This window comes from Amaranthus tricolor, chromosome 5, assembly GCF_026212465.1.
Source record: "Amaranthus tricolor cultivar Red isolate AtriRed21 chromosome 5, ASM2621246v1, whole genome shotgun sequence".
NCBI lineage: Eukaryota > Viridiplantae > Streptophyta > Magnoliopsida > Caryophyllales > Amaranthaceae > Amaranthus > Amaranthus tricolor.
The window spans coordinates 31,688,161-31,715,480 of NC_080051.1; the positions used below are offsets into that span (position 1 = coordinate 31,688,161).

At 29.5% G+C, this 27,320-nt stretch overlaps 1 protein-coding gene across 1 annotated transcript; it reads left to right on the plus strand.

Annotated features, from left to right (window-relative positions):
• The first annotated feature begins 11,555 nt into the window (after positions 1 to 11,555).
• Positions 11,556 to 13,202, plus strand: LOC130813888 (transcription repressor OFP1-like). Its single transcript, XM_057679791.1, has one exon. It carries the CDS (start codon positions 11,652 to 11,654, stop codon positions 12,612 to 12,614), a length of 963 nt encoding a protein of 320 aa, XP_057535774.1. The 5' UTR covers positions 11,556 to 11,651; the 3' UTR covers positions 12,615 to 13,202.
• The last annotated feature ends 14,118 nt before the right edge of the window (positions 13,203 to 27,320 follow it).

The window sequence follows — 27,320 nt, forward strand, 5'->3', positions numbered from 1 at the left end:
TTGATCTTTAATCTCATTCCCCTCCTCTACAAATTTTATGATTTGTTTGATAACAAGTTATAAATAATAATAATAATAATTAAGAGTGAAAGTTTCAAGTGTAAATTATCATAAAATAAAAATACATTCTCAAACTATTTGTTATTATCAATATGTTAAAACGACAGATACCAAATTTTAAACGAAAGAGTGACTATTGATACATGCATGTTTATTAACTTGTCTTCCTACAAACCTTATTGCTAATTCCCCTTTAAAAAAAGTTTATTTTCTTCTCCTCCCATTTAAAAACGTTAAAATTACCGATTTTATCAACTGGTCAAATAAATCAACAGAACGAACCAATCCAAACAAATAATTGTGAAACACCTCATTGAAATTCTATAGTCATCTTACTTAATTGCCACTCATTGAAGTAAAAAATAAAAAAATAAAAAAAAAGGAAGGAAATTAAGAGGAAGAGAAAAGGCTGCTATGTTTAGATGGAAGAAGTACCTAGTTTGTCCTAGACTCACACTAACAAAAACACTGATATACTTATTATAGGCGTGTAAGGACGAATCTTGAAATTACACATTCATTAAAAAAAGAATTTGGTGTACCATTTAGGAATTCTTTGATTATGGTAATTGGTAAAGTAGGCAAATAATTTGATCTGTGTTTGTGCAACTCTAGCAACATGATCTTGACAGCTTATGTAATCAGATAGGACTTTGCTCTATCATTTTTAGATTCTTGCTTGTGGAGGACCTTAATTTATGGGAGCATCTGTTAGCTTTTTGGTACCCATTTCTTATTTGTCGCCACCAATTTCATTTTATCGCCACCCCCCCCTTAAATGAAATTACGACTTTACCCCTGAAATTTAAAAAATTACGAAAATGCCACTAAGCTTATAACTTATATAAAAACACTTCAAATCCACTCAATAACACTTTCATCACTTCCATAAAATCAAATTCTTCACATAAAATTAAGCGGAGCTAAAACTTTGGAATCGAAATCGTCAAAAAAAATTCGAGGTAAGTTTTTTTAAAACAATCGAAGCAAAAAAAAAAAAAAAAATTTTCGATTCGGCCCAGTCGCACAAAACGTGCGACTGTACAGTCGCACGTTTTGTGCGACTGGGCCAAAACCAAAATTTTTTTTTTTTTTTTTTTTTTAAAAAAATTTTTGAAAGAGTTTGTTGTTAGTTAATGTTATTTAGTAAATGTTGTAATAATATGTATTATGATAATGTTGTTGTAAGAAGTAGTTATTGATTTACGTATTCGAAAAAGAAAAAAAAAAAAAACAAATTAAAACCGGTCGCACGAACCGGTCGCACAAAATGTGCGACTGTACAGTCGCACATTTTGTGCGACCGGTTCGTGCGACCGGTTTTAATTTTTTTTTTTTTTTTTTATTGTAATGAATTTGTTTAGTGTAATTAATTTATTAAATTTGAGACTCATTATAATAAAAATTAATAATTATTATAATAATTATGATAATGTAATAAATGAGACTCATCCATCGAAAACTAATTAATACCCTTTATTGGAACTTAAATTTCTGGGATACTATTGGAACTGAAGAGACTTCTTGGGAGATGAGGCCTAATACAAGTAAACTTTCCATATCCACTTGTAATAAATGAGACTCATCCATCGAAAACTAATTATTATAACTCTTGAAAAATGCAGAATAATAATTATGACATTAATACAGGTTTAATAATAATAATAATAATAAAGAAAAAAAAATTAAAAAAAAAAATATATAAGTCGCACAAAATGTGCGACTGTGTTGTGCGACTGTCAGTCGCACGTTTTGTGCGACTGGTATTTTTTTTTTTTTTTTTTTAATTTTTATTATTAATTTTATTATTATAATTAAAAAAATTATTATTATTATTATTATTATTATTATTATTAATAACCGTAATAATAATAACCGTTATAATAATAATAACAACCGTAATAATAATAGCCGTAATAATAATAATAATAATAATAATAATAATAATAATAATAATAATAATAATATAAATAAAAATAATTAAAAAAAATTAAAAAAAATGAAAATGAAAAGTTATTAACTCAATGGCAAATTTGTAAATTTTTAAAAATCAGGGGCAAACTCGTAATTTCATTAAGAGGGGGGGGTGGCGATAAAATGAAAAGGGTGGCGACAAATAATAATACCCTTTTGGTAACTAGCTATCATTTTACTTCTGCTTTTATAATTTTGTAGGTGGAGAAGGACACTAACACAAATCTACGGCCCCCTTTTCATATAATTAGAATTAGAATAGATTCTTTTAAATTTTTGAGACAATTTGTTAAATATAATAAATTAATCTTATAGTATGATAAGATGCAGGCTCGCGAAGTTAGTTGCAGCTTCATTCAGTCCTATTCTTTGCAGAAATTTCTCTTTTTTTTTCGAGTCAAGGAAGTTTTTGGCGCCCTCTCCTTTATGGGTATGAGTTGTCGTCTTCCTTCCCTCCTTAAACCCTGATCACAGTTTTCTATGGGCGGGATACACTGGATATGATAATGATGATAACATTAATCCTGTAATACTTAAATTTATCGTAATGAGTGAAGAAAAAATTTTATATAAATGATTAATAAAATTGATCTACACCGAAAAACTATGTCAAATATTCATAGCATCTAAGATAGGTGAGTTACTCATGTGTCAATAGATCATTTTCTATGGGGTATTATTATTTGTCGCCACCCTTTTCATTTTATCGCCACCCCCCTCTTAATGAAATTACGAATTTGCCCCTGATTTTTAAAAATTTACAAATTTGCCATTGAGTTAATAACTTTTCATTTTCATTTTTTTTAATTTTTTTTAATTATTTTTATTTATATTATTATTATTATTATTATTATTATTATTATTATTATTATTATTACGGCTATTATTATTACGGTTGTTATTATTATTATAACGGTTATTATTATTACGGTTATTAATAATAATAATAATAATAATAATAATTTTTTTAATTATAATAATAAAATTAATAATAAAAATTAAAAAAAAAAAAAAAAAAAATACCAGTCGCACAAAACGTGCGACTGACAGTCGCACAACACAGTCGCACATTTTGTGCGACTTATATATTTTTTTTTTTTAATTTTTTTTTCTTTATTATTATTATTATTATTAAACCTGTATTAATGTCATAATTATTATTCTGCATTTTCCAAGAGTTATAATAATTAGTTTTCGATGGATGAGTCTCATTTATTACAAGTGGATATGGAAAGTTTACTTGTATTAGGCCTCATCTCCCAAGAAGTCTCTTCAGTTCCAATAGTATCCCAGAAATTTAAGTTCCAATAAAGGGTATTAATTAGTTTTCGATGGATGAGTCTCATTTATTACATTATCATAATTATTATAATAATTATTAATTTTTATTATAATGAGTCTCAAATTTAATAAATTAATTACACTAAACAAATTCATTACAATAAAAAAAAAAAAAAAAAATTAAAACCGGTCGCACGAACCGGTCGCACAAAATGTGCGACTGTACAGTCGCACATTTTGTGCGACCGGTTCGTGCGACCGGTTTTAATTTGTTTTTTTTTTTTTTCTTTTTCGAATACGTAAATCAATAACTACTTCTTACAACAACATTATCATAATACATATTATTACAACATTTACTAAATAACATTAACTAACAACAAACTCTTTCAAAAATTTAAAAAAAAAATAAAAAAATTTTGGTTTTGGCCCAGTCGCACAAAACGTGCGACTGTACAGTCGCACGTTTTGTGCGACTGAGCCGAATCGAAATTTTTTTTTTTTTTTTTTTGCTTCGATTGATTTAAAAAAACTTAAATTTGATTTTATGGAAGTGATGAAAGTGTTATTGAGTGGATTTGAAGTGTTTTTATATAAGTTATAAGCTTAGTGGCATTTTCGTAATTTTTTAAATTTCAGGGGTAAAGTCGTAATTTCATTCAAGGGGGGGGTGGCGATAAAATGAAATTGGTGGCGACAAATAAGAAATGGGTTTCTATGAGCTTCTATGTGTGGCATCAATAACAACATTGATAGGGGCCATGGCATTATTAGGTAGCTCTGAATCCCAAACTAAAAACATACCTTATCAGCGACTCGTATTAGATACGGGATGTACCTAAGTTAAAACGAGTACTAATATGATAACAGGCATCAGATAAACAAGTAAATATGTCAACACACATGATATATTGGTATGTATTTCAAGACAAATCAAAATATGCCTTTGATATAATGATGTTTTTGAAAAAAAATCTCATTCTTCTTTAATCATACTCATGAACATATCATCATCATTATACTCAATATCCCGCTTGAAAATAGGGTTTAGGTGAGGAAAAATAACGAACAATCCATACACAGTGGCGGACCCAGCTAGGGGCAAGGGGCCCCCCCCAATTTGAAAAAAATAAATCAGATTTTAAAAAAAAAAAATTATTTTTTGCGACCACTTAGCGACCACCTGGCGACGAAAATTCCCGTCGCTAATAACCTTTTAAAAAAAAAAAATTAAAAAGGCAGCCTACTGCCTACCTACCCAGCCTTCCTGAGTTCCTTCTCATTTCGAAAAAAAGGTACCAAACCCTAAACGGCACAGGCTTCCTCTTCCTCTCCCAAATCTGAAATCTCCACCGCGGCACCGCCACAGCCCACAAATGGCAGCTTTCCTCTTCCTCTTCGTCGCCAGTCGCCACAGCCACAGCCTTCGACATTCGTCCGTTCCATACTCAATTCCATACTTCCTCTTCGTCCGTTCGTCGCTCACAGTCACTGACTATTCTTGAGTTTTTCCTCTTCTTCGCTATTCGCTTCCTCTTCCTCTTCTCTTCAATTCCATACTTCGACAGAGCCACAGAGGACAGACACGACAGTACACTTGAACACTTTGTCACTTGTGAGTTCCATGCTTCCATTACTTATTTAATTGTTAATTTGTAATTGTGATTGTTAATTTGTTTAATTTGCAAGATAATTTACTGTATTGTTTCTTTTTTTTTCGTTTTCTTCCATGAATTTTGTTCTTGTTCTTGCTGTTGATGGAGTTGTCAGTTGTAATTGTAAGATGAATTAGATGATGTAATTGTTCTTGCTTGATGTTGATGGAGTTGTGGGTTTGTAAGCTCTTTTTTTTGTCTCATTGGTTGATTGAATGTTAATTGATGTTAATTGATGGAGTTGCTGTCTCATTGATGTTAATTGTTCAATTTTGTTCTTGCTGTGGGTTTAATTGAATAATTTGTTTGGTTCATTGGTTGCAAGTTGTTAGATGTTACTTGATAGTTTAGTTCACCTTGATGGTTCATTGAATAATTAGATTGAATAATTGAGTCATATTTTTAAATTAATTAGGAAATGTCAAGTAATTCAAGTTCACCTTGTTCGAAAAAGTCAAAAGCAAAGGGAAGACAACCCGATCTTCGTGAATTATTGTTTAAAAGAATGAAATCCCAACAAACATCTAACGAAGGCAATGAATCTCCTCCTTTAAGTTCCCCTCTAAGTCCTCCTTTAAGTTCCCCTCCAAGTGAAGATGTTAATATGGAAGTAGGTGGTTCAAGTAGAAGTAGTTGTGATGAACCATTGGATGATGAGTGGGTGTATGATGTTGAACTTCTTCCTCATGACCCGGGATTGAGGAAAAACATAATGGATTATCCCCCTAATGAAAGAAATCCGGTTAGGAGAGCATATATTCTTAAAAAACCTTGCCAACCCAAAACACATGATTTCCCTCAAAGTAATATCTCCGGTAGGTTACGCCGTTTTAGTTTGAATTGGTTCAAAAAATGGGATTGGCTTGAATATGGTGTTGAAATGGATGCCGCATTTTGTTTTGTTTGTTATTTGCTCAAGAGGGATGTTGAAATTAACAAGGGGGTGATGCATTTGTTGTTGGAGGGTTTAGAGCGTGGAATAAACCTGAGAGGCTTGAGAAGCATGTTGGAAGAATTAAAAGTGCTCATAATATTGCTTATGAGAAATATGTGAATCTAAGAGATTCAAAGAAGACATCAATTGAATTTGTATTTGATAATGCGAGTGAGGTTCAAATGAATGAATATCATATTCGTTTGAATGCATCCTTAACTTGTTTGAGATTTCTTTTGGGCCAAGGTTTGGCAATCCGGGGACATGATGAAAGTGAGGAGTCATATAGTAGAGGTAACTTTATTGAGCTTTTGAAGTGGTTGGGTGGGAAGGTTGAGGAAATAAGAAAATATACTTTCCAAAATGCACCCAAAAATTATCAATTAACATCTCCCAAAATTCAAAAAGACATTATCACTTGTTGTGCAAAAGAGACTACTAAGCGCATAATAGAAGAGGTTGGTGATGGTTACTTTTCCTCTTATACATTTGCTAATCAAGTTGATGTTGATTCTTCCTGTTGCTACGGCAAGTGTAGAAAGAGTGTTTTCCGCAATGACGTTTGTCAAAAATAAGTTGAGAAATAGCATGGGTGATCAACTAGTGAATGATTGTTTGGTTACTTACATTGAGAAGGAAGTGTTTCTACAAGTTTCTGATGAAAAGATTATTGATCGCTTTAAAAATATGAAAACTCGAAGGATGAATTTGTAATTTTCATTTGAACGCTTGTATTTTTTTTTTAATATTTTGGATTGTAAAACTTTTAACATCGGATTTGATCTTGTAAATTGTAATTTTCTATTTTTCTTGTAATTTTCTATTTTTCTTTAAAAAAAACTATTCGGACGACAATTAAATTATTCGAACGACGTGACGTTCGGATTTTGCCCCCCCAAATTGAAATTCCTGGGCCCGCCACTGTCCATACATATACAAAGAGGACTAAAGAAAAGCGATCGGTTACTCATAAGACATATACGGCCTCAAATTTGTCTCTTAATTAAACAGTGACCACGTCGAAAAGCTTAATTAAATCCATTTTTTTTTGACTCTTATGTGATTCATCAAACTACTGTATATCTAATGAAAGTTTGTCTAACAGGCCCTTAATTAACAACTTTGTAATAAGCATCATTATCAAATAACATATTATTTTTAATACTGGTATCTTGCTTGCCTGATTACTTGATGTTTATCCATATAAGGCTTGGTATAATTATCCTAAATATTTAATTTAAATAATTAAATTATAGTTAAAATAAATTTAGTTGAGCAAAAATAAGTTCAGTCTATCAAGACTAAGTTGACTGGAGTAAAAATTAATAGTTTGAAAGAAAAAAACAATACAAATCAGCTTCAATGAGTTTATTTTAGTGAAAATAAATCAAGGATGATACAATTAAGTTTAATTCGGCAAAAATTATTTACGTTTGAAAAAAGGCAGTTTAGTTCAATGATAACAATTTCATCTCAACATAATTAATTTGAAATAAATGGTTTGTACCTTAGTACAAACTAAATAATTCTCGTGTGATTCACGATTTTTTCATTTTATTGTTTTTAATTATTTAATAAAAATGAGTTGTAAATTATTGGTTATTGATTTTCAATGAATTAATAATTGCAAATAAAAGCTAATATTTAATTCATTTTTAATTTTAAAAATACTATTTTATAACTTATGTATGATGTTAAACGATATTATTTTGATATTATTTTTTATTAAGTAAGCATAACAAACTATGTTAAAAATAAATTCTAATATTAATAAATTGTTTTGAACACATATGAGTACAATATTAAATTAACTATAACACTCTAATGATGATAACATTTATGTGTAAAAAATAAATTAAATAATTATATAAATATAAAATTAAAATTAATTTGTCTTGTATGAGACTATCTAAATGCTGAAATGGATCCATATAATTAGTGCAATTATTTTATTGATCACAATAAGATTGTGATTGATACATTTTATGAATAAAAAAACATTTAAAGTAATTGTGTCTATTCAAATAAATAAATAAATAATAAAAGAAATTTAGAGTATAAACTTAAAGCAAATATCATGATTGCAAAAATGAAGTTGTTTGTTTTACAAATGCAAATATTCGTTTTCATCTTTGTCTTACATTCAATTTTCATTTACCATTTTATCTCTCCTCTGACCTTTGAATATATTAGGTAGATTATTAAAAGGTTGATTGCATTGACTAATTATAATAATGCATTTACATATTTTGATTGAATAAACCAATTCCAATGCATTTAGGCATTGTTGAGAAAATTAACCGATTTCAAAGTATTGATTATGATAATATTTATTAGGATAATCAATATCAATGAATACCAATGGAAAATACAATTCCATTATATAATAGGATAATATCATCATCGTATATTAATTGGAGGGAAAACTTTACTCCAGAATGTGACACCTCATAAGTTTGGGGATATAATGATGTCAGTGTCTTTTGTTTAAATTATAAGTATAAATTTGCTCCATAAAAAACAATAAAAACAATTCAAAAATATATTCAATATAAGGAAATTCTACAAACATACTATAATCAAAAAGCAAAAAGGGTGGGATCGGATTAATTTTTAAATTTTTAATGTCATCATTAAGTACCCTAACAACGGCGATCTTGGATGGACACAAGAAATTTCGTCCTAAACTTTTTTTATTAAGAAGAAAATAAAGACGGGTGACAACTTAAATAAATACGTATTGGTACAATTTTTTAGTTATTAATTTGATATTTTGGATGTTATTTGTTTGAAAAAAAAAAAACTATAATTATAGGTGTTTAAAATTCCTAAGAAGTGTAAATTTCTACATTTCATAGAAATTAACTTATCATACCTACGATCCACCACATGCATGGTTATTTGAATTCATATGGTATTGAAAATTCCTTCTTTGTCAAACAAACAAATTTACTAAATTTATAAAAATTTTACTAAGGATTTAAATTCTCTAGGATGAATTAGCAATTTTCATAGAAATTAACTTTTTATGTCAAACGAATGACCTCAAAAAATAATGTATAATTTGTACTCAAAAATAATCTATGTAAACAATTAATTAACTAAACTAAAATAATTAAAATTAATTAAACTAAACTAAAAAAATAAAATTAATTAAACTTATAAATCTAATGCGTGATTTTGTACTAACTACTATGTAACCTTTTTTTAATGTGTTAAACTACTAAGAATTAACTAAACTAAAGTAAATTATAATGTCCTCTGATGCATGCACTACAAAAAACACTAAATGGCTACACATAAGTTTGTCTCTATAAAATACACCGCAAATAAAATCGTAAATTTAACTGCGTATTCTATCTTTATTCTGTTGCTAATCTTGACGATAGTTTATCTTCAAATGAGTTCGAATTCATTTTTATAGTGATAAAAGAAAATTATATAGTTTTTAGAGAACTTGGTCTACAATAATTGTTAATGTGATAATATGCTAATGCAAATAGAATAGTTTTGGTAACTAAACCTTTTTCATGAGGGGTTTACTAAAGTATGAATTGAATAGCAAATTAGCAACCCAAATGAAAGAGTCCTTCTCAAAAGGTAATGGTCATTTTTAGCTTTCCTATCGACAAAGATAACGACAAATATATATTTCACCATTTAATCATTTTTTATTATTTGTCTTTAACATCATCATTATCATTTTATCCTGTGTATTCTGCTTATAGAAAAACTATGAACAGGGTATGGTGAGGGAAGAACGGCAATAACTCATACCCATAATGGAGAGGGCGGCCAAAAGAGTCCCCCGGCTCGAGAAAAATAAAGAGACGCAACTACACGGGAAAGATAAATTAAATACCTATAAATAAAATAAATAAGTAGAGTCAACTACAAAAAAAGAAATCAAATAAACTAATAAGAAAGAAACGAGAGAAACAAGAGGGCAATAACAGCAAAAGATAATTTAAGAGAATATCAGTAGTCTAAAATATAAATATGGCGCTTCCAACTGAAGATTAAAAAGTTGGCAAAGTAAATAAATTATAAATTCAAAAGTAATAAGATATTTAAAAATAAGAAAGATAATATAAAAATAAATAATTAAAATATATCTAAAAATTAAAATAAAAGAATTTCATTCAAATTAAAATAAAAAATACAACAAATTGAGTTCTACATAGAGTAATGGTCAAAATGAAAAACACAAATCTATGGAGTACAACTTTTTTATACCTCCTCCTCATTGCCGCGATGTATAATCCCCCTCCACATGAATTTAAGATTCTCATTTATTTCTTATTTTTATAAATAATATTTCTTCCATTCTTTTTTATTACACCCAAATTAATTTTTAAACTATTTAACATTTTTTGGTAATTTATATATTTATCTACTATTAAAAAACATAGTCATATTGAATTTTGTTTTATTCGTCTTATCGCATATTTTCATAATATCAAAATTTTATAATTTTTAGTTAAATATAACTCTAGATACAAAAAATACAACAAATAAATTGCACAAAAAGATGTTTGATTGCAAGTAAAAAAAATGAAAAATAATAAAATTCATTTTTAACTCAATTCATCGTATTTACACATTATCTCATCCATTAATATTTTTATTCACGTTTTTCCTTTTTCCTCGTTTATTAATCATATACTCCATTATTTAATTAACTATATATTTTATTTTTCTCTATTTTAATATTTTTTATTATTTACTTTTACATTTTTTAACATTTAATAAAAATAAAAATATTATATCAGGAAACTGAGCATTTAAATCAAACTTATAATATCTCATATAACAATTACATTTCTATGCTAGTATTCATTTAAAATGAAACTTTATTTATTAATAGTTAAAAAAAAAAAGCTTGGAAAATGGGTGTCGCAACTATACTAATCATTTATTTATTTTTATTCACACATTTTAATCTCTGTTTAATAGCATTCATACAATTTAAACATTTTCCTCATTTATAATCTTGGGGATCTTTGACAAATAATTAATTGTTATTATCTGATAACTGATTATAGTGGTTGATTGTAACACCTCGACTCAACGGACCGCTGGTGACTACTCATAGAAACTGTAGACTGGCTTCACAGACCAATACAAGTTTTTCCAGCACACTTTCACCTCACTCGTGCGCATCTAGAAAAACTTTCCAAGAGATCACCCATCTTAAGATTGTTCCCCACCAAGCACAAGCACGCTTAACTGTAGAGTTCTTAACAAATGGGCTCCCATGATAAGAAGATGCACTTTGTTGATATAAATAGTCAATCAATTCTTTTTAAATCTAAATCTAAGGTATCACACTGATTTTATTAACTAGTTTGACTAGTTGACATTGAATCCGATGCTATAATCAGCTTGTTCAAAAACAGCTTATTCATATCATCATATTGTTTCAACTAACTAATTTACCAAGCATTAGCATTGACTGATTGACCAGTCAAACTTCTATTTATATCAAAATAAGCTAAAATTACTAAATAAATTATTTTTCCAAACATAATTAATGGGTGACTATACATTGTGCCACCATTTTCAACCTTTGTGGGCCCCCCAAATATACCCTACCCCTCTCCTATATTTAATTTCAAAAACCCACCTTTCTTTCACCCCATTTTCTTCCACTCCTTACTTTTCCAGTATTTTCCTTTTCATAACCCACAAAAACAAGACTACCCCATTACAGAAAAAAGAAAAAGAGTAGTAACTACTAACTAGTAATGGGTAATCCAAGATTCAAACTCTCAAATATAATCCCAAATGCTTGGTTTTACAAACTCAAAGACATTAACACAACCACTAAATCTTCCAAATCTCAATCCAACAAACCCAAAAAAGATCAATCCCCACCACCCCCAACATCTTCTTCCACTCAAAAAATCAACAATAATAATCAAAATTTTGAACCTCAATTTCAACCCAGAAAATCATACCATATTACTAGAGAACTTGTTCATCCAAGTAATCAAGAACTAGATTTTCTTCCATTTTCTCCTCCAAGAAGATCAAAATCATCCACTAAATCAAAAAAATCAAGTAGAAGAACAAATTCTACTTCATCATGTAGCTGTAAATCAACAGCAACTTTTCAATCATACCCTTCAAAATCAATTTCCCCATCTTCTCCTCCTCTGTTTGAAGATACTCTGCTTAAAAAAGAGCATAAAACAGAGGATGTCGATATCGTTATCGACATCGATAAAGATTCATTCTTTACAGAGATTGCTACATTTGATTTCAAACTCCCACCAATTGTTACTAAACAAGAATCAAAACCCATCAAAGAAGAGAAGATTATTGCACCAGTTTTGAAGGAACAAAAGGTAAACCCATCTCCAAGAAGATTCCCAGAAAAAGGAATGAGATTGAAGGTAAATTCACCAAGAATAATGGGTATAAAACAAGGTCAAAATGGAAGTTCTGGAAGGAAGAGTTTAAGTTCAAAAAAGAGAAGAAGTATTTCAGAAAGCTTTGCAGTAGTGAAATCTTCATTTGATCCTCAAAAGGATTTTAAAGAATCAATGGTGGAAATGATTGTTCAGAATAATTTAAGAGCTTCAAAGGATTTGGAAGATTTGCTTGCTTGTTATTTATCACTTAATTCAGATGAGTATCATGATGTTATCATCAAAGCTTTTAAGCAAATTTGGTTTGATTTTAGGCACCAAAAAAAGTTTGCTTAAAACAATTTATTTTAACAAGGGCATTGTATTGAGCTGAAATGCACAGTAAGGTTTGGAGGCTCTCTGCAAAATAGTTTATTAGATAATTTTAACTTATTTTATACGAGTAGAAAATTGGGTGATCAAATCATTTAATATTTGTGTTTCGTAAATTAGCTGGTTAAAACAGTTTATTGTTATAAGTAAGCTATTTTTAAACAGGCTCCTTATATTAGCAGATTTGAATCAACTAGCCAAAAAAGTGAAAGTTAATAATATCAACGAATAATCGCGGCTGTTTGTCAAACAGTTTATATGCACTATTTCCCGAGATATAACTTTGTAGAAACGTTTTGTATATCGAGCATTTTTTTTGTTAGAGCATAATAGAATTATGAGATATTTATATTTTTTTTACTTATTAGTGATGTTCAAGGTAGGTTCACTGTTAGAGAAGTAGTTGGAGTAAAAGATTATTGTATTTATAATATTTTTGTCTATCGTAACTAGTTTTGATATTAAACAAAAATATTCTAATAATTCAGTTTATATATGTAATTTATAAAGACAAATAGTTTGGTACACCATAAATGAAAGAATTTTTAGTCTTTATTGGAATTGGACACGATATTATTGTGTAATAAGGTCAATAATAACGATATTATATTGTGCATGGATGGATGATGACAAGTTGTTGAGCTTACAACAAGATTTTGGATGGGAATGACTTCGTGTAAATAATAGTTTTTGTTCAATATAAGATTGTAACTTAATAATAAAATAAACATTGAACCATATATTAATCACTAATTCAAACAATTCAAGGGTATAAATTTAATATATTTTGTTTTGACATTCCTTTTATTAAATTTTTTTAGAAAAATTATTATTTCTCGTATTTAAATGGAAAATGATATTGGAGGAAATAGCAATAAATTTGTCACACCGACGTTAGAATATGAGGACATAGCCTAAAGCACTATATTAACAACTGCATATTTCCTAATCTCTTTTTTTTCTGTGACTAGAAAGTTAACACCATGGAAAGAAAACAAAATTACATAAAAATAGGAAAAGAAAAAAAAAAATAATAAATAAAAAATAAAAAATTGTAAGGTGTAGGAAAAGACTTGTTTTCATAAATTGAGTCATCTTTAATGTCTTGTTCGTGAATAACTTTGAGATATGGATGCTAGATACTGTTCTAATTTCTATTTTTACCATTTATTTGGTCCCTTCATTGTTTTGTCTGTTTCTTATTAATTGAATATCTATTAGCTTTAAAAAGTCATTTATCAAATACAACCTTTCTATTTTGTTATATTTATTATTAATAGTGGTATTTTTCGACTTGATATGTCACAATTAAATGCGAGTATTTTAGAACGGAAAAATATATTTTTAGTTTCTTAATCTATTAAAATTCAAAAGTTAAAAAATCCAACAACAAACTAATTCAAAAGTCATTCACTAAACAACCTTAATATTAATTTTTTTTATTAAAAAACAAGTATCATACATAGGCGCAATTGATAAGTGAAATTATTTACACTTATTTATATCATTTTATACTCCGTAATGATGGTCGTTGCTACTAATTTCGTGCTTATTTTGAAGATTTATGCTACATTACTCATGTTGGTTATCCATGTTGATTTTCAGTGGTTTTGATTGTTTAAGCATAATTCTTACGGTTTTAATGAAGACGGAGTTTACTAAGGAGATTATTTCTCGTTTGAAGATGTTTTATAATGAAGATGGGCAAAAGAGTAGAAAAGTGCTTAAAGTATAAAAGTTTTGAGGTGAAATTTGATACATGCTCACTCTTTTGATCATAACGTTTTTTAGAAAGATCGTATTACGCAAAATTTACGGCATTGGAAAGTAGACTTCAAGAGCTTTCCAACGGTATATTACATGTTTAATTCCGACAACCGTGCAAGAAATGGAAGCTATTTAAAGTTCGCCGGTCAGAAGCAAAGCGACGAGTCGTCGCCTGAAAGCTACGACTCGTCTCCAACTGCTGATATCCACATTTGATAGTTCTCTTTCACTTTTTTAGTGGTTTTATTTATTTTAGCTTTATTCTATTATAAGAAATCAGTTATTTTTGGGGAGATTATTCCCCAAGTAACCTTAGAATATAAATATGCATTAGTTTATTTCATTTGTTTGTGCTCTTAATGCCCTGGATGCTATAATGCTCTAGTTTTTAGTTTTTAGCTTAGTTTTTTATGTTTTTCATTGCAACTTTCAGTTATTTATGCAATTTATAGTTTGCTTATGTTCCAATTTGAAAGTTTCTCAATCTTTTCCTTTAATTATTCATTAAATTATCTTTAATTCATTATTTTCATCATGTTCATCATCTTAATTAGGGTTTTGCTTATTGTTAATTTCATGTTAGTTATTATGTTTAGTGAATAGAATTTCCTTCTAGGATTAAGGGATTTGACCCTAATCTGAAGTATGAAGTGATTTTTGATTGATTAATTGTGTGAAGTTTGGGTCTATGATTAAACCTATGCTTAATGAACCTTAGTTTAAATATCTTTATTAAACTTTTCAATAAAACGGAAGTTTGAGATTAAGATTAATTTAGGATTGAGGTATATTTAAGTTAAATACCTATTAGTGTAACCAATAAAACGGAAGTTTGAGGATTAATGCTAGAAGGTCTTAAACCGATATTGATCAATAGAGCGGAAGCTTGAGATTAATTAGATCACGTTTAATTATGCCAAAGACTCAATTTCATACAATTATGAGTAATTGACTCTCGTGTTAGAATTATATGATTCTCGACATCCTAGATTTGCGTTATTATCATCGTTTTCATATTAATTATTGTCTTAGCTTTATTTACAAGTTTCATTTGCATCATTTTGATTTTTGTTCATAGTAGTGTTAGATTCTCAAACCGATTATATTATTTGTCCGTATCTCGTAGTTATAAACTGAACGAATTTGTTAATTCGCTTTCCTGAGTTCGACCCGTATAGATACACCTACATCGTGCGCTTGCCGTTAATTTAAAATTTGCACACATCACAAATCAAGAATTTAAGATGCACGAGCCTAGTAACCTACTTTAAGTCTTTGACCGTTATAGATATTTTGTAAAATAGTTTATTTTCAATTTTAGCTTATTTTGACATAGATAGTTGGACAATTAAATTATTTAATTATAGTGATTAATAAATTAACTGGTTAAAATAGCTTATTGTTATAAATAAGCTTTTATTGAACAATTTGCTCCCTATAGCATGTTAAAAATCAACTGGTTATACAAGTTGACATAATCCATTGATCAAATTAACTACTAATTAACTACCGACTCTCATCTATCAATATTTTAGGCAAATTAAAGAAGATTCATATATTTATTTGATCCAAATAGCAGAGCGCAAAAAACAGTGAAATACTGTCATAATATTCATTCCATATTATACCAAAATCACACAAAATCTAATGCCCAAGGTGGATAATATAGAAGTATATTTAAACTTGTAATTTGTATGTTATTCCCTATAAAAATTTTCCTTTCCCAAAAGTTCCCTTTCAGATTATACATACATTTAATTGTGTGTGTGTTTTGTGAAGTATTATCACAAATGTAGTGGTACGATATATTCTCTTTTTTTGCAGCTTTAATTTCTCTCAAAGTGTTATTAAATCATCTAGAATTAAAAAGCATCGCCAGAGAATTAAAGAAAACTCAGTTCTAACAAGCTAGATTCAAAAATTAAGTGTAAAAAGGTAATCCTTCATTTGACTTAATTATAATAATTTTGTAATTTTGCAGTATATGGCATGCATGCTATCAACATAAAGTGTATAACTTTAGGACCTTGTGGCAACCTCTCTATTAAAAAAACTCGCCCTCTTTGATTCTTAGCTTTTACTTTAAACTTTTTAGTTGGCTTTTGACTTTTAGCTTGTTGATTGGTCAAACAGTCAAAAAAGTGTTTAGTAAATAGATTTTAAAAAGCAGTTAAAAAGCTGTATTTTAAGCCAAAATGAAAAAACTACTCCAGCTAGATTTTTTGGTTAGCTTTTGGCTTGTTAGTCCACTTTTTCTCTAATAAAGAACCAACAACCAATACTCAATTTACTAAACATCTTCACAAACAGCTAATTTTTTCAGCTAACTTAAAAACCAACAAAAACGGCCAACATTTTCAATTAGTCAAACAAGCCAATTAAAAAAGCCAACAACAACTAACCCCTTATTACTTTTATTATATGTTAGGCAGAGATCAGAGAAAAGGGAAAGATTAGGTGGAAATCGGCATTTTTTAAATTTATCAGATGTAATAAATTGGATTACTCCGGCCACATTAGCCAAATTACTTAATTGTAGAATCGAATTTAGGCATTTTATAAATGTATCGAATTGGCTTTACAAATCAATATAAGTCTTTTTGGACAAACTTTAAACTCATTTGTGCACACTATGAGAATTTCGCGTGAGGCTTTCCTTTCTAAGACTACTCCACATTAACCAAAGTACTTAATCGTGAAATTTTTGTATTGATGAGTTTTCTTGAAAAGAAATTTCACCTTGTTAATGTGGGAAGTACTATCAATCCATATATATGAAGCTCTGTTTTGATTTCAACCTGGGGTATTATATTCATCCCAGCTTAGATGACAACAATTACGTTGGACCCTGCATATCAATCTTTATCTGGGTCAAAGATCTACCCATGCAAGGTAAGACTGAGCCTCGGATTAGCTATGGCCGGAGTCATGCAGGGTTGCTCTCTAATACCATATAATACAACATCATCTGGGTCCACAAAACTACACATAGAGGGTTGTAAGCTGACAATACAAATCAATACAAGTCTTTTTTAGAGACTTTTATCCTCACTTGTGCGTATTATGGGGAATATCACAAGGTCACTCATTTTAAAATAAATACCGGTATACCACATATAAAATATGTTTATCCGTAAAGTTTTTTTCTAGTGATAATGCCATGAACATCCTTTAAATATAGTTGTTCCTTATTAATATATTAATACTATCAAGCATTTTAAACTTCTTTTTTACCTTCTTGGTTAAAACCAAAGATATTAATAGTAAAAGAAGACTTAGATTTTAAATTAATAATCATTTATTATTATAGAGACATAAATCACCAAGTTGAAAACAAGTTCAAAACCAAAAGCATGATCATAATAGTTAAAAGTTAAAAGTTGTGTAAGAGATTTCAAAAGTTGCATAGGATCGTTATATTTTAAACCAACATAAAGATAGTTATGTTTTTTATATGTCATGCCGATATGAAATATTAAAGGAAATAGCCTGTCAGTACTCAGCAATTGTCTTACTCCATCGGTTAAATATTTTTCTCAATCTCATTTTTTTTACCACATTTTTTAATTAAAAAACTCTCACACTAACATTATATTTAGCAAATTAAATAGAATAAAAGAATATATTTAATTAAAATAATTTCACAAATTTTTAAATGAGACAATTTATCTCTATTAGGCTTGTTCATGTACATTTAGTCTATTAAAGTGATTACATATAATTTTAAAATGATATATCATATATAGAAATAGACTAATTATATGATTTTGTCTAATAATGAGATGGTCTCATACAAAAAAAGTTAAAATAATCTTAATCAAAGTGCAACAAATAATATAAAAAAAGGAAAGACTACTATTTTTCTTTACAATTGATTTCTACTTATATATATATATATATATATATATATATATATATATATATATATATGTGTGTGTTTTTTACTTATACTCTTATATAATTTGTTCACTTTATTATATTTGTTAAATGTGACTTTTTAAGCAATTTGATGTGTTATTTTAATCTTTCATATATTTTAATTCTTTGTAAATGTGACTTTTTTCTACTTATACTCGAACAACTATTTGACTTTGAGTTGGTATTATATAATTCGTTCACTTGGTTATATTTGATAAAAATATGACTTTTTAAGCAATTTAATGTTTTATTTTAATCTTTTATATATTTTATTATATACATAATTAAAAAATTACAAAAGCATGTGATTAGACAGGGTTGACCCTAGGTTTTTAGGGGCCGGGGTGAAGGATCATTTATGGGCTCCTAAACTATTGTATATGTATAAAAAAGTTCAAATCTTAGCAGTAGTTAAAAACTAAAATTTTTGGGGGTTCTGAGCGTTGGCGCAGCTTGCACTTGCTTAGGACCGGCCGTGCGATCAGATAATTCAAATAAGACCTCAATTGACTATATTTTTTACACATCAATCATAATATATAAGATAAAATTAAATAATAAAAAGTTTCAATAACCGTAATGTATCAAGTATTTCGCTGTAAGAAAATTTAATTTCAAACATTCAACAGTTACAAGAAACCAATAATGTACATCAATCTTACTGTAATGATTCTTTCATATTTGAACCCTACAAAAATTATATGTTGGGCCCTGTTATTGTGACTTATTTCGCTGCAAAATTTAATTTCATTAATTTAATGTTATTGAACATTTTGTTTTGTAATATTCATTATATATATACAACGTACAATTAGTACATGTTGTACTGACTTATTGTCAACCCTGCACAGTTTATGTTATTCTTCCCTTTATTTCAAATTCGAGTGTCATGAATTTTTAATGGAGTATTTTACATTTAATAAATATAATAGTATTGACCTTTGATTTAGAAGAGTTTTGACTGTTATTTTTTCAATTTTTTTGAACTTTTTTACTCTATTTTGAAAATGCTCTCACTTAAACTTGCGTGTATTGAACCAAAATAAAAGGATAAAGAAATATTTATTAGCCTTAGTTGTTTTTGTTAATAGTTAAATTTCAGGGGCAATTATAAATAATTTCTTTTAGTACTTCAGTATTTAACTTTAATTTTGAGGACGAACTTTTGTTTTAAGGGGGACTGTATATAACATCCGTTTTTTTTAAAAAAAAAAAATCATAATAATAAATAAATAAATTAGTAATAATAAATCTATAAAAACAAATTTCAGAAATTTTTTTTAAAAAAATTAACTCCCATCAACAAATAACTTCCCACTTTTCCATCTAAATCTTATAACTAACCTCATTTACCCACTATAAATTAAATGAATTACCCTTAATTCATTCACATTATTACTAACACTTCCTTTTTTTTTCCTACAAGCTACTTCCTCCATCTTCCCATTGCTTAAAATTTAATCAAAAAAAGGCAAGATTTTGATATTAAAGACAGCAAATTCGTAGACAAAGATTATTAGAAGCATACGTTTGTCTAGGATCACGTGACAAGGTATTGATTGCGGGGGAATCGTGGAGTGAGGATCACCTAGAAACATAGCTTTTATTAGGGTCGTATTTCAGTTTAAATTTTACCTTAAGTTGTTTAAATTTTATATGGACATAGATTGCGTTTCAGTTTTTTCTTATGTTGTAAGACCCTTTGTTGGATTTAAAGTTATTAAGTTATTTCTTAGTCGTTAAGCCTTACATTTATTTTGTTAGAAATAGATGTGGTGGTAAAACTCCCATGAGTAGATTTTGGCTCATGTTTTTCATTAAAGGTGTTTTCAAAAGTTCGACCAGGGTGTTACATATACTCCCTTCATTTCTTTTTTCCTTTCAATTTACTTTTTGCACAATTTTCAATTTAAATTTTAAACCTTAATATTTATAAATACATATAATAAAAAATTATAAAAAATACATAATAAAAAAGTATACATTAAGACGAATTTAACGAGATCTCACATAGATATATTTTATCTTCTAAATATGTGTTAAAAACATTAATTAAATTTCTCTCATTAAGGTGAAATATTTCAAATAAGAACTTTAGATAACGAAAGGGGAGTAGTATATTTACAAAAGTATTTAACAAATTAAAAGGAAAAGGCAACATTTAATTTTTACAAGCGAAATTTCAGCTTAACACTCTTATGGGATTTCTTTTGATTTAATTTGAGGCGCCAAAATTTGCATGTATTTTCGAAGTATCTCTTTACTTAGAAGATTACTTTTCAATAATAAATTTTTTTTTTGATAAGGACGCACTCAGACATTCATTACTAAGTATAAAATTAATATTATATAGCAAATTAGAATATATTTTAAACTTTTAATTATATTAATTATATTACCTAATTTATTATATAATTTGGAATTTATCATCAAAACAAGTAACAAAATATATTATATTATATTTATTTTTTATTTTATTTCTTAATTTATCAAGTTCCATTTAATTGTAATTAAATCAAATTTAGAAGGAAGGAATATATTTTATGTCTCTTTGAGAGAGTAAGATTTTAAAAACTCTTATATATTTGAATCATATGGTGATTTCTAAAAAAAACAGAAAAAGCATATAAAAATAGATTCGAAAATTTGTGTATGGTTGTGGTTTAGATTGGTTGCAAAAGAAAGATCACTTAATTTGAAGAAAAGTGTAAATGATTGTTTAATTTGAAAGAAGTGGACAAACAATAAAGAAATTTATCAAAGGTGTAATATTGTTTGCTAGGCCCCAAATTTTTCTTTTAAAATAAAAAACAGAAACCCAAGAACAAGGTGTACTTGCTAGCAGCCAAAGCCAATCAAATCATATATTAATTTGTACATGTCGACAAAATATGAACATACCGTAAAATATAAAAAGTACAAAACAATAATTTTCTTATCTCTATTTTCGTAAAAATATTTTTTCTGAATTAAATATATTTTCAATTATAATTTTAACTTTTTTAGTAAATTTTTTAAGTTAAACTAAATTTATTTTTATCGAACTAAATTAAAATTTGTGCTGAATTAATAAAATATTAAGTTAACATAATGTAATATTCAAGTGAAAATGAAATATTTAATGTAATGTCTCAGGAGTTATATTCATGCTTTTAGAGCAAATATTTTTTTTTTTATATATATATTTTTCACATGAAAAAATCGTGTGTAAATTCTATTAAAAAAAGAGTATTTTTTATTTTGATAAAGTTGAATTATGTTGTTAGGTCAATTTAACTCTTATCCTACAGCTTTAGGAGCACTTTGGACTTAGGAGTACATAACAAATTAACAATTAATATGTGTTGTTTTTCCTTTATCATACTGTTTGACTGACACTCAACAAAGGTTGTTTGACTTAAAAATCCAATTAACACGTGGGACTTTATGTATTAAATAGTTTCTCAATCTTAATTTGAGAGAAATTAATGATACAATTCAAGAAACCCAAAATTTAATTTATTTGTATCTTATAGCATTTTTTTGGAGATTAAATTAGTTGATTTAAAACGTGAAGATTTCTCTACAAGTCAATGTGCGCCCTTGGATGAACCACCGAGAAATTGACCATATAACTGCATATTTCTTTTTTATGACTTTAAAACTACTACTGATAATAATATTTTAGTCATAGCATATTATTATCAATTGTAATAAATTGAATAATTTTTATTTTTTAATTCTCAAAGTTGTAAGCTTTGAAATGTGTGTGAATAGTACTACCATCAATTCACAACAATTATCTCATTTAATTTTCACAAACTATTTTTCATGAGCTAGTTAAATCATAAATATTTCTAATCATAATTAAACAATTGCTCTAAATAAAACAAAATCTCACTTAATAAAATTTTAACCCTAAAATTAAATTAAAATATAAATTAATAACTATAACTATAACTATAACTATAACTATAATTAAATGAAATAAAATCTCACTTAATAACTATAACTTTAAAATTTATATTCAGATAAATAAAATAAAATCTCACTTAATAAAATTTTAACACTTAAATTAAAATAAAATATAAAATAATAACTATAACTATAACTGAATAAGATAAAATCTCACTTAATAACTATAACTCAATTTATGTTAAGATAAATAAAATAAAGTCTTACTTAATAAAATGTTAACACTTAAATTATATTTAAAATGTTAACACTTAAATTAAAATAAAATATAAATTAATTATAGTTAAACAATTACTCTGAATTAAAGTAAATATATAAATAGGGAGGGAGGAAACCCCTCAGCTAACGTGGAGAGAGATAAACAAGTGTTGCACACGGTTGGATGAGTCCGTCTCCGTCCTTTCTAAGCTGTTCATGCGGGTATTTCTCTGTGTTTTCTCCATTTTTTAAATACGCCCCTTCTTTTCTATTCGGCCTTATTTTTAATATCTTTCATTTGCCAACAAAGAACACCATCTTAATAAGAACATTAAAAGCGTATACTACTTTCGTTTCACATTACTTGAATCATTCATTCATTAAAAAGTTTTTGTAATTTAATGGAAGTGTAACTAACAAATTAAAATAAACAAAAAGTAATAAGTCAATAATCTTGTTTTTGTTATGTTTATATATATTGCATTTATATTTTATTTTGGGTTGTTACTAATTTACTGTGATAATAGAATAAAAGACAAATTAATGAATAAATTGTGTAGATGAATATGACAAGGAATCATCTCAATTACAAGCTTAAGCTAATGGTTGAGACCCCATAAATGTTATATACTCTAAAAGAGTGAGATTAATAGTGTTGACTTTATAGATGAGATGAAGAGGAATAATATGTGAAGTGCAATATTTGATAATTGACAGTTGAGTGTTAGTTGGTTTAGTTTACTTGTTTGACCACTTAGTAGTACTTAATTATTTGTTAGCTATTTAAGTCAATTGTTAATGAAGATATTTGATAAAATTAATGATTAGTTGTTTGTTATTTATTAGACTAAATTGAGATAAAAAACAAAAAAATTCATAGGATAAGTTACTTATTAAGGTTTTGTTTGATGAATTGACTATTTGAGTTACTTCGACATTGTCTTTTTGGTTCGTTGTTAGTCAAATGGTTAAAAAAACTTGTTTGTGTAAATAACCAATACAAATTTTCATTTAAGACAACGTCACCTTGTCACATTTTTAAATTATGCTAATTATCCAACTAAATTAACTAATATATTCACTTTTGTACTTAAAATATTTACTTATAGTTACTCAATATATCTAAACATGTCATTTTAAATTTTAAAATTAACACCATAAATATTAAAACTCATAAATCGATCGTTTAAAAAGTCATCTTAAACTTGTCTCACGTAAAATGATCTTACATAAAAGTGAAACTATTCCCAGAATATTGCTAAATTATAAACTAATTCCCACTTTCCTTAAAATGGGAAACTATTTCCCACTTTACCGTCCACGTAGGATTTGTTTGAGAAATTTTTTTTTTTTAATGTAACCGCTACTTGAAATGGCGGTTTTGTTTAGGGATCTTAACTAAACCGCTACCTGAAATGGCGTTTTGTGGTTTTTTTATTTTTTATTTTTTTTAAAAAAAATTTAATATTGAGTAAACCGCCACTTGAAATGGCGGTTTGGTAGCAGTACAAAACAGGCAGAATGTCGTGAGTTCTTCATTCATTCCATTCCATTTTGTTGCTGCCGGTTTTGCTAAAAAAAAAAAAAAAAAATCTTTACTCTCATTTACTTCAAATTTACAATTCCTCTCATTCAACTAAGCTAATCAACTACATTCCCATCTTCTCCTTGTGTACTAGTTCATTTTCATCTTCATTTAAGGTATGAATAAAACCCTAATTTTTGTTCAATATGCAAATTGTTTTTTTGTTCATTATTGTTTTGAATTGAAGTTATAAAAACGTTAATTGTTTGTTACATTCTATTGTTTTCATGATTTAAGCTTACGTTTTACACATTTGTACTTAGAATTTTAGGATTTGTTTAGTATGCATATAAAGTGTTTGATGAAGTCATGATATTTTTATGATTTTTATAATACTTATGGCGATGAAAAACACGTAACAGCGATCATGGCGATGCCGGGCCCAGTTGATCCATCAGTGCTTACGCTTCAGGCGACACACAGGAGCGTAGCTGCGTGGGAGGGCTCCACTGCCCAATTGGTTACTCGTCAGCACTACCAGGCGAGTACGTTACGGTGGGAGGTGGATGACAGGGTATTAGACGTAGTCGAGCTAGCTGGTTTCAGATACATTCACTGGTTGTTGGGCGGGGGCTTAGAGCTCGATCGAGCTCTTATCACTGCATTGGTGGAGAGGTGGAGGCCGGAGACACATACCTTCCACCTCACAGTTGGCGAGGCAACGATCACGTTGCAAGATGTGGCAGTTATCATGGGACTGCCGGTTGAAGGACAAGCAGTCATTGGTCATGGGGAGGGAAATTGGCCAGCATTAGTACATGAGCTGCTAGGGGTTTGGCCGGAAAACCCTCAAGACCCCTCACAGCCGAAGATCATCGTTGGATCGTCATTGAAGCTAACTTGGCTCCGACAGCATTTTAGCGCGCTTGAGGATGATGCAGATGATGTGACGGTTGACAGACATGCCCGAGCTTACATCTTGTACCTGTTTGGATGCATCTTGTTTCCGGACAAGAGCGGCGACTCGGTACAGTTGATCTATCTCCCTCTACTGGCAGACTTGGAGCGCGTAGATGAGTACAGTTGGGGAAATGCTACCCTAGCGTATCTGTATCGTAACTTATGTCGAGCATCTCGTAAGGGTGCCAAGGACATGGGTGGATGCTTGATGTTGTTACAGATATGGTCATGGGAGCACATTCATATAGGGAGGCCCATTATTCGGACGGTTCGACCGGATGGGCAACATGATCAGGAAGATGACGCGGATGATTTTGAACCGATATTAGGGTCACAGCATCGGCGCGGGATGGATCCTTTGGCAATAAGGTAGCAACACTCAATTCACTATTCAAATTCATAATTTCACTATTTTATGATAGATGAAAATGTTGATCAATGTTTATTTGTTTGCAGCTGGCTTCGCGTATATCTTTCGAGATGCCACTCCCCACATACTCTCGTCTACTACAGGGACGCACTAGATCGACAACGGGACGAACAGGTTAGTAACATTTACTATTTGTATTAGTTATAAATAAATTGTATACATTACTAAGCAGATTGATTTCTATTACAGATGACATGACAGCCTTACACAACGGCTAAGATGGAAGCTCTACCGCACATATGTACATCGGGCCACGAGATTTGGAGATCGCGTTGTCCTCTTATTTGCTTTGACATCGTCGAGCTACATCTCCCAGATCGTGTCATTCGGTTTGGGGCAGGTAATTCCGCAAGCCTGTGACACCCAACCTCAACTACATGCGATCGATCGGAGGACTGGGGACAAGAACTACCTCGTACGACATAGATCGCATGTAGATGCGTGGAACGACCGAGCATCTAGATTGGTTGGAGGAGATAACTTCACAGGTCATAGCTCTGCTATGTACATGATTTGGTACAGGCGTATCTCCATATTACGCCTAACGAACACCGCATTTGCGCAGCCAGGATCACATTACCATCCGACATCTACGTTACTGGTACGTTTTCTTTCAACACTCATAACAAATAGTAATAGTTTTAAGTAACTCTTTTAACAATATAATGATAACAAACAGGCTGAGCGCATCCGATCGGTGCTCATACAATGTAATGACACGATTCAAGGGGCCGCTACATCGCCAGTTGACGTGGGGTATCGGCTATGTTCTTAGACCTTAGGCTCCATTAACGCGTCGTTGACCGATGCATTGAGTCAGGCGGGTTATGAGTACCTCATACCGACTCCACCCGTCATTGGCGAGGTAGATGACACATTCCACACTCCTTCTCCAAGGAGTTCAGTCCATCGAGGTAGCTCTTCCGGAGGATCCAGTTCTCGGTCCACAAAAGGTCGCCACCGCTCATCTGCTCGAGGTCGGTCTTCCAAATCGCCATCGACATCCGCTACTATGTCGCCGTTCGTTCCCCCGGCTTCCATCAACACTCCTCCTCCACATCCATCGCCTCCGCAAAGGATTATCACATATCAGCGTGCTAGTCAACGACGAGCTCCTGCTCTTAATGTCATTGCGGAGGTTGACGAGTTCACACCATCATCATCAACCGGTGCGCAAAACAAAAGGGGCCGGGGGTTGTAGTTTAACAAACTTTGTATATTCTTATATGACTTGAACTTCTTGTATGAGTTTCCATAATTGTAATATATCTTTGTATTATTTTCATAATTATTTTTTTCAAAACAAGCCGGTTCGTAATTGATTATTATGGAATAGATGGTATTGAACTACTTTAATGCATGTTGCGTTCACTATTTTAAAATGAAAGAAAAAAAAAATCAGGCCACAAGCAAACCGCCACATGAAGTGGCGGTTTACCTGGACCAAACCGCCACTTGAGATGGCGGTTTGCCTTGACCAAACCGCCACTTCATGTGGCGTTTTTGTGCTTAAGGCAAACCGCCATCTCAAGTGGCGGTTTTTTCTGAAAAAATAAAAAAAAATCAATTTTCTACATGGACGGTATTGTGGGAAATACTTTTCCAAAAAATGCAAAGTGAGAATTATTTTTTTTTTTAGCCATAATCTGGAAATAGACTCTATAAAAGTTGATTAAGTGGTGGGAGGTCGAGATGGAGACCGGGGCGTGGGAAAGGATAGAAAGAAAAGGTAAGGCGGTTGGGCCACGGTTTGGGGGGGATGTCGAAAAGGTTTGGGGGTTGGGCCATGTTGTAGAGAGAGTATTTTTTTTTTCCCTTTTACTTTATTAATTTTTTATGAATGACCCACTACAAGTCTACAATAGGTGAAAATATGATAGTTTAATTTATGAAAAGTTAATCAATAAATTGATTTATT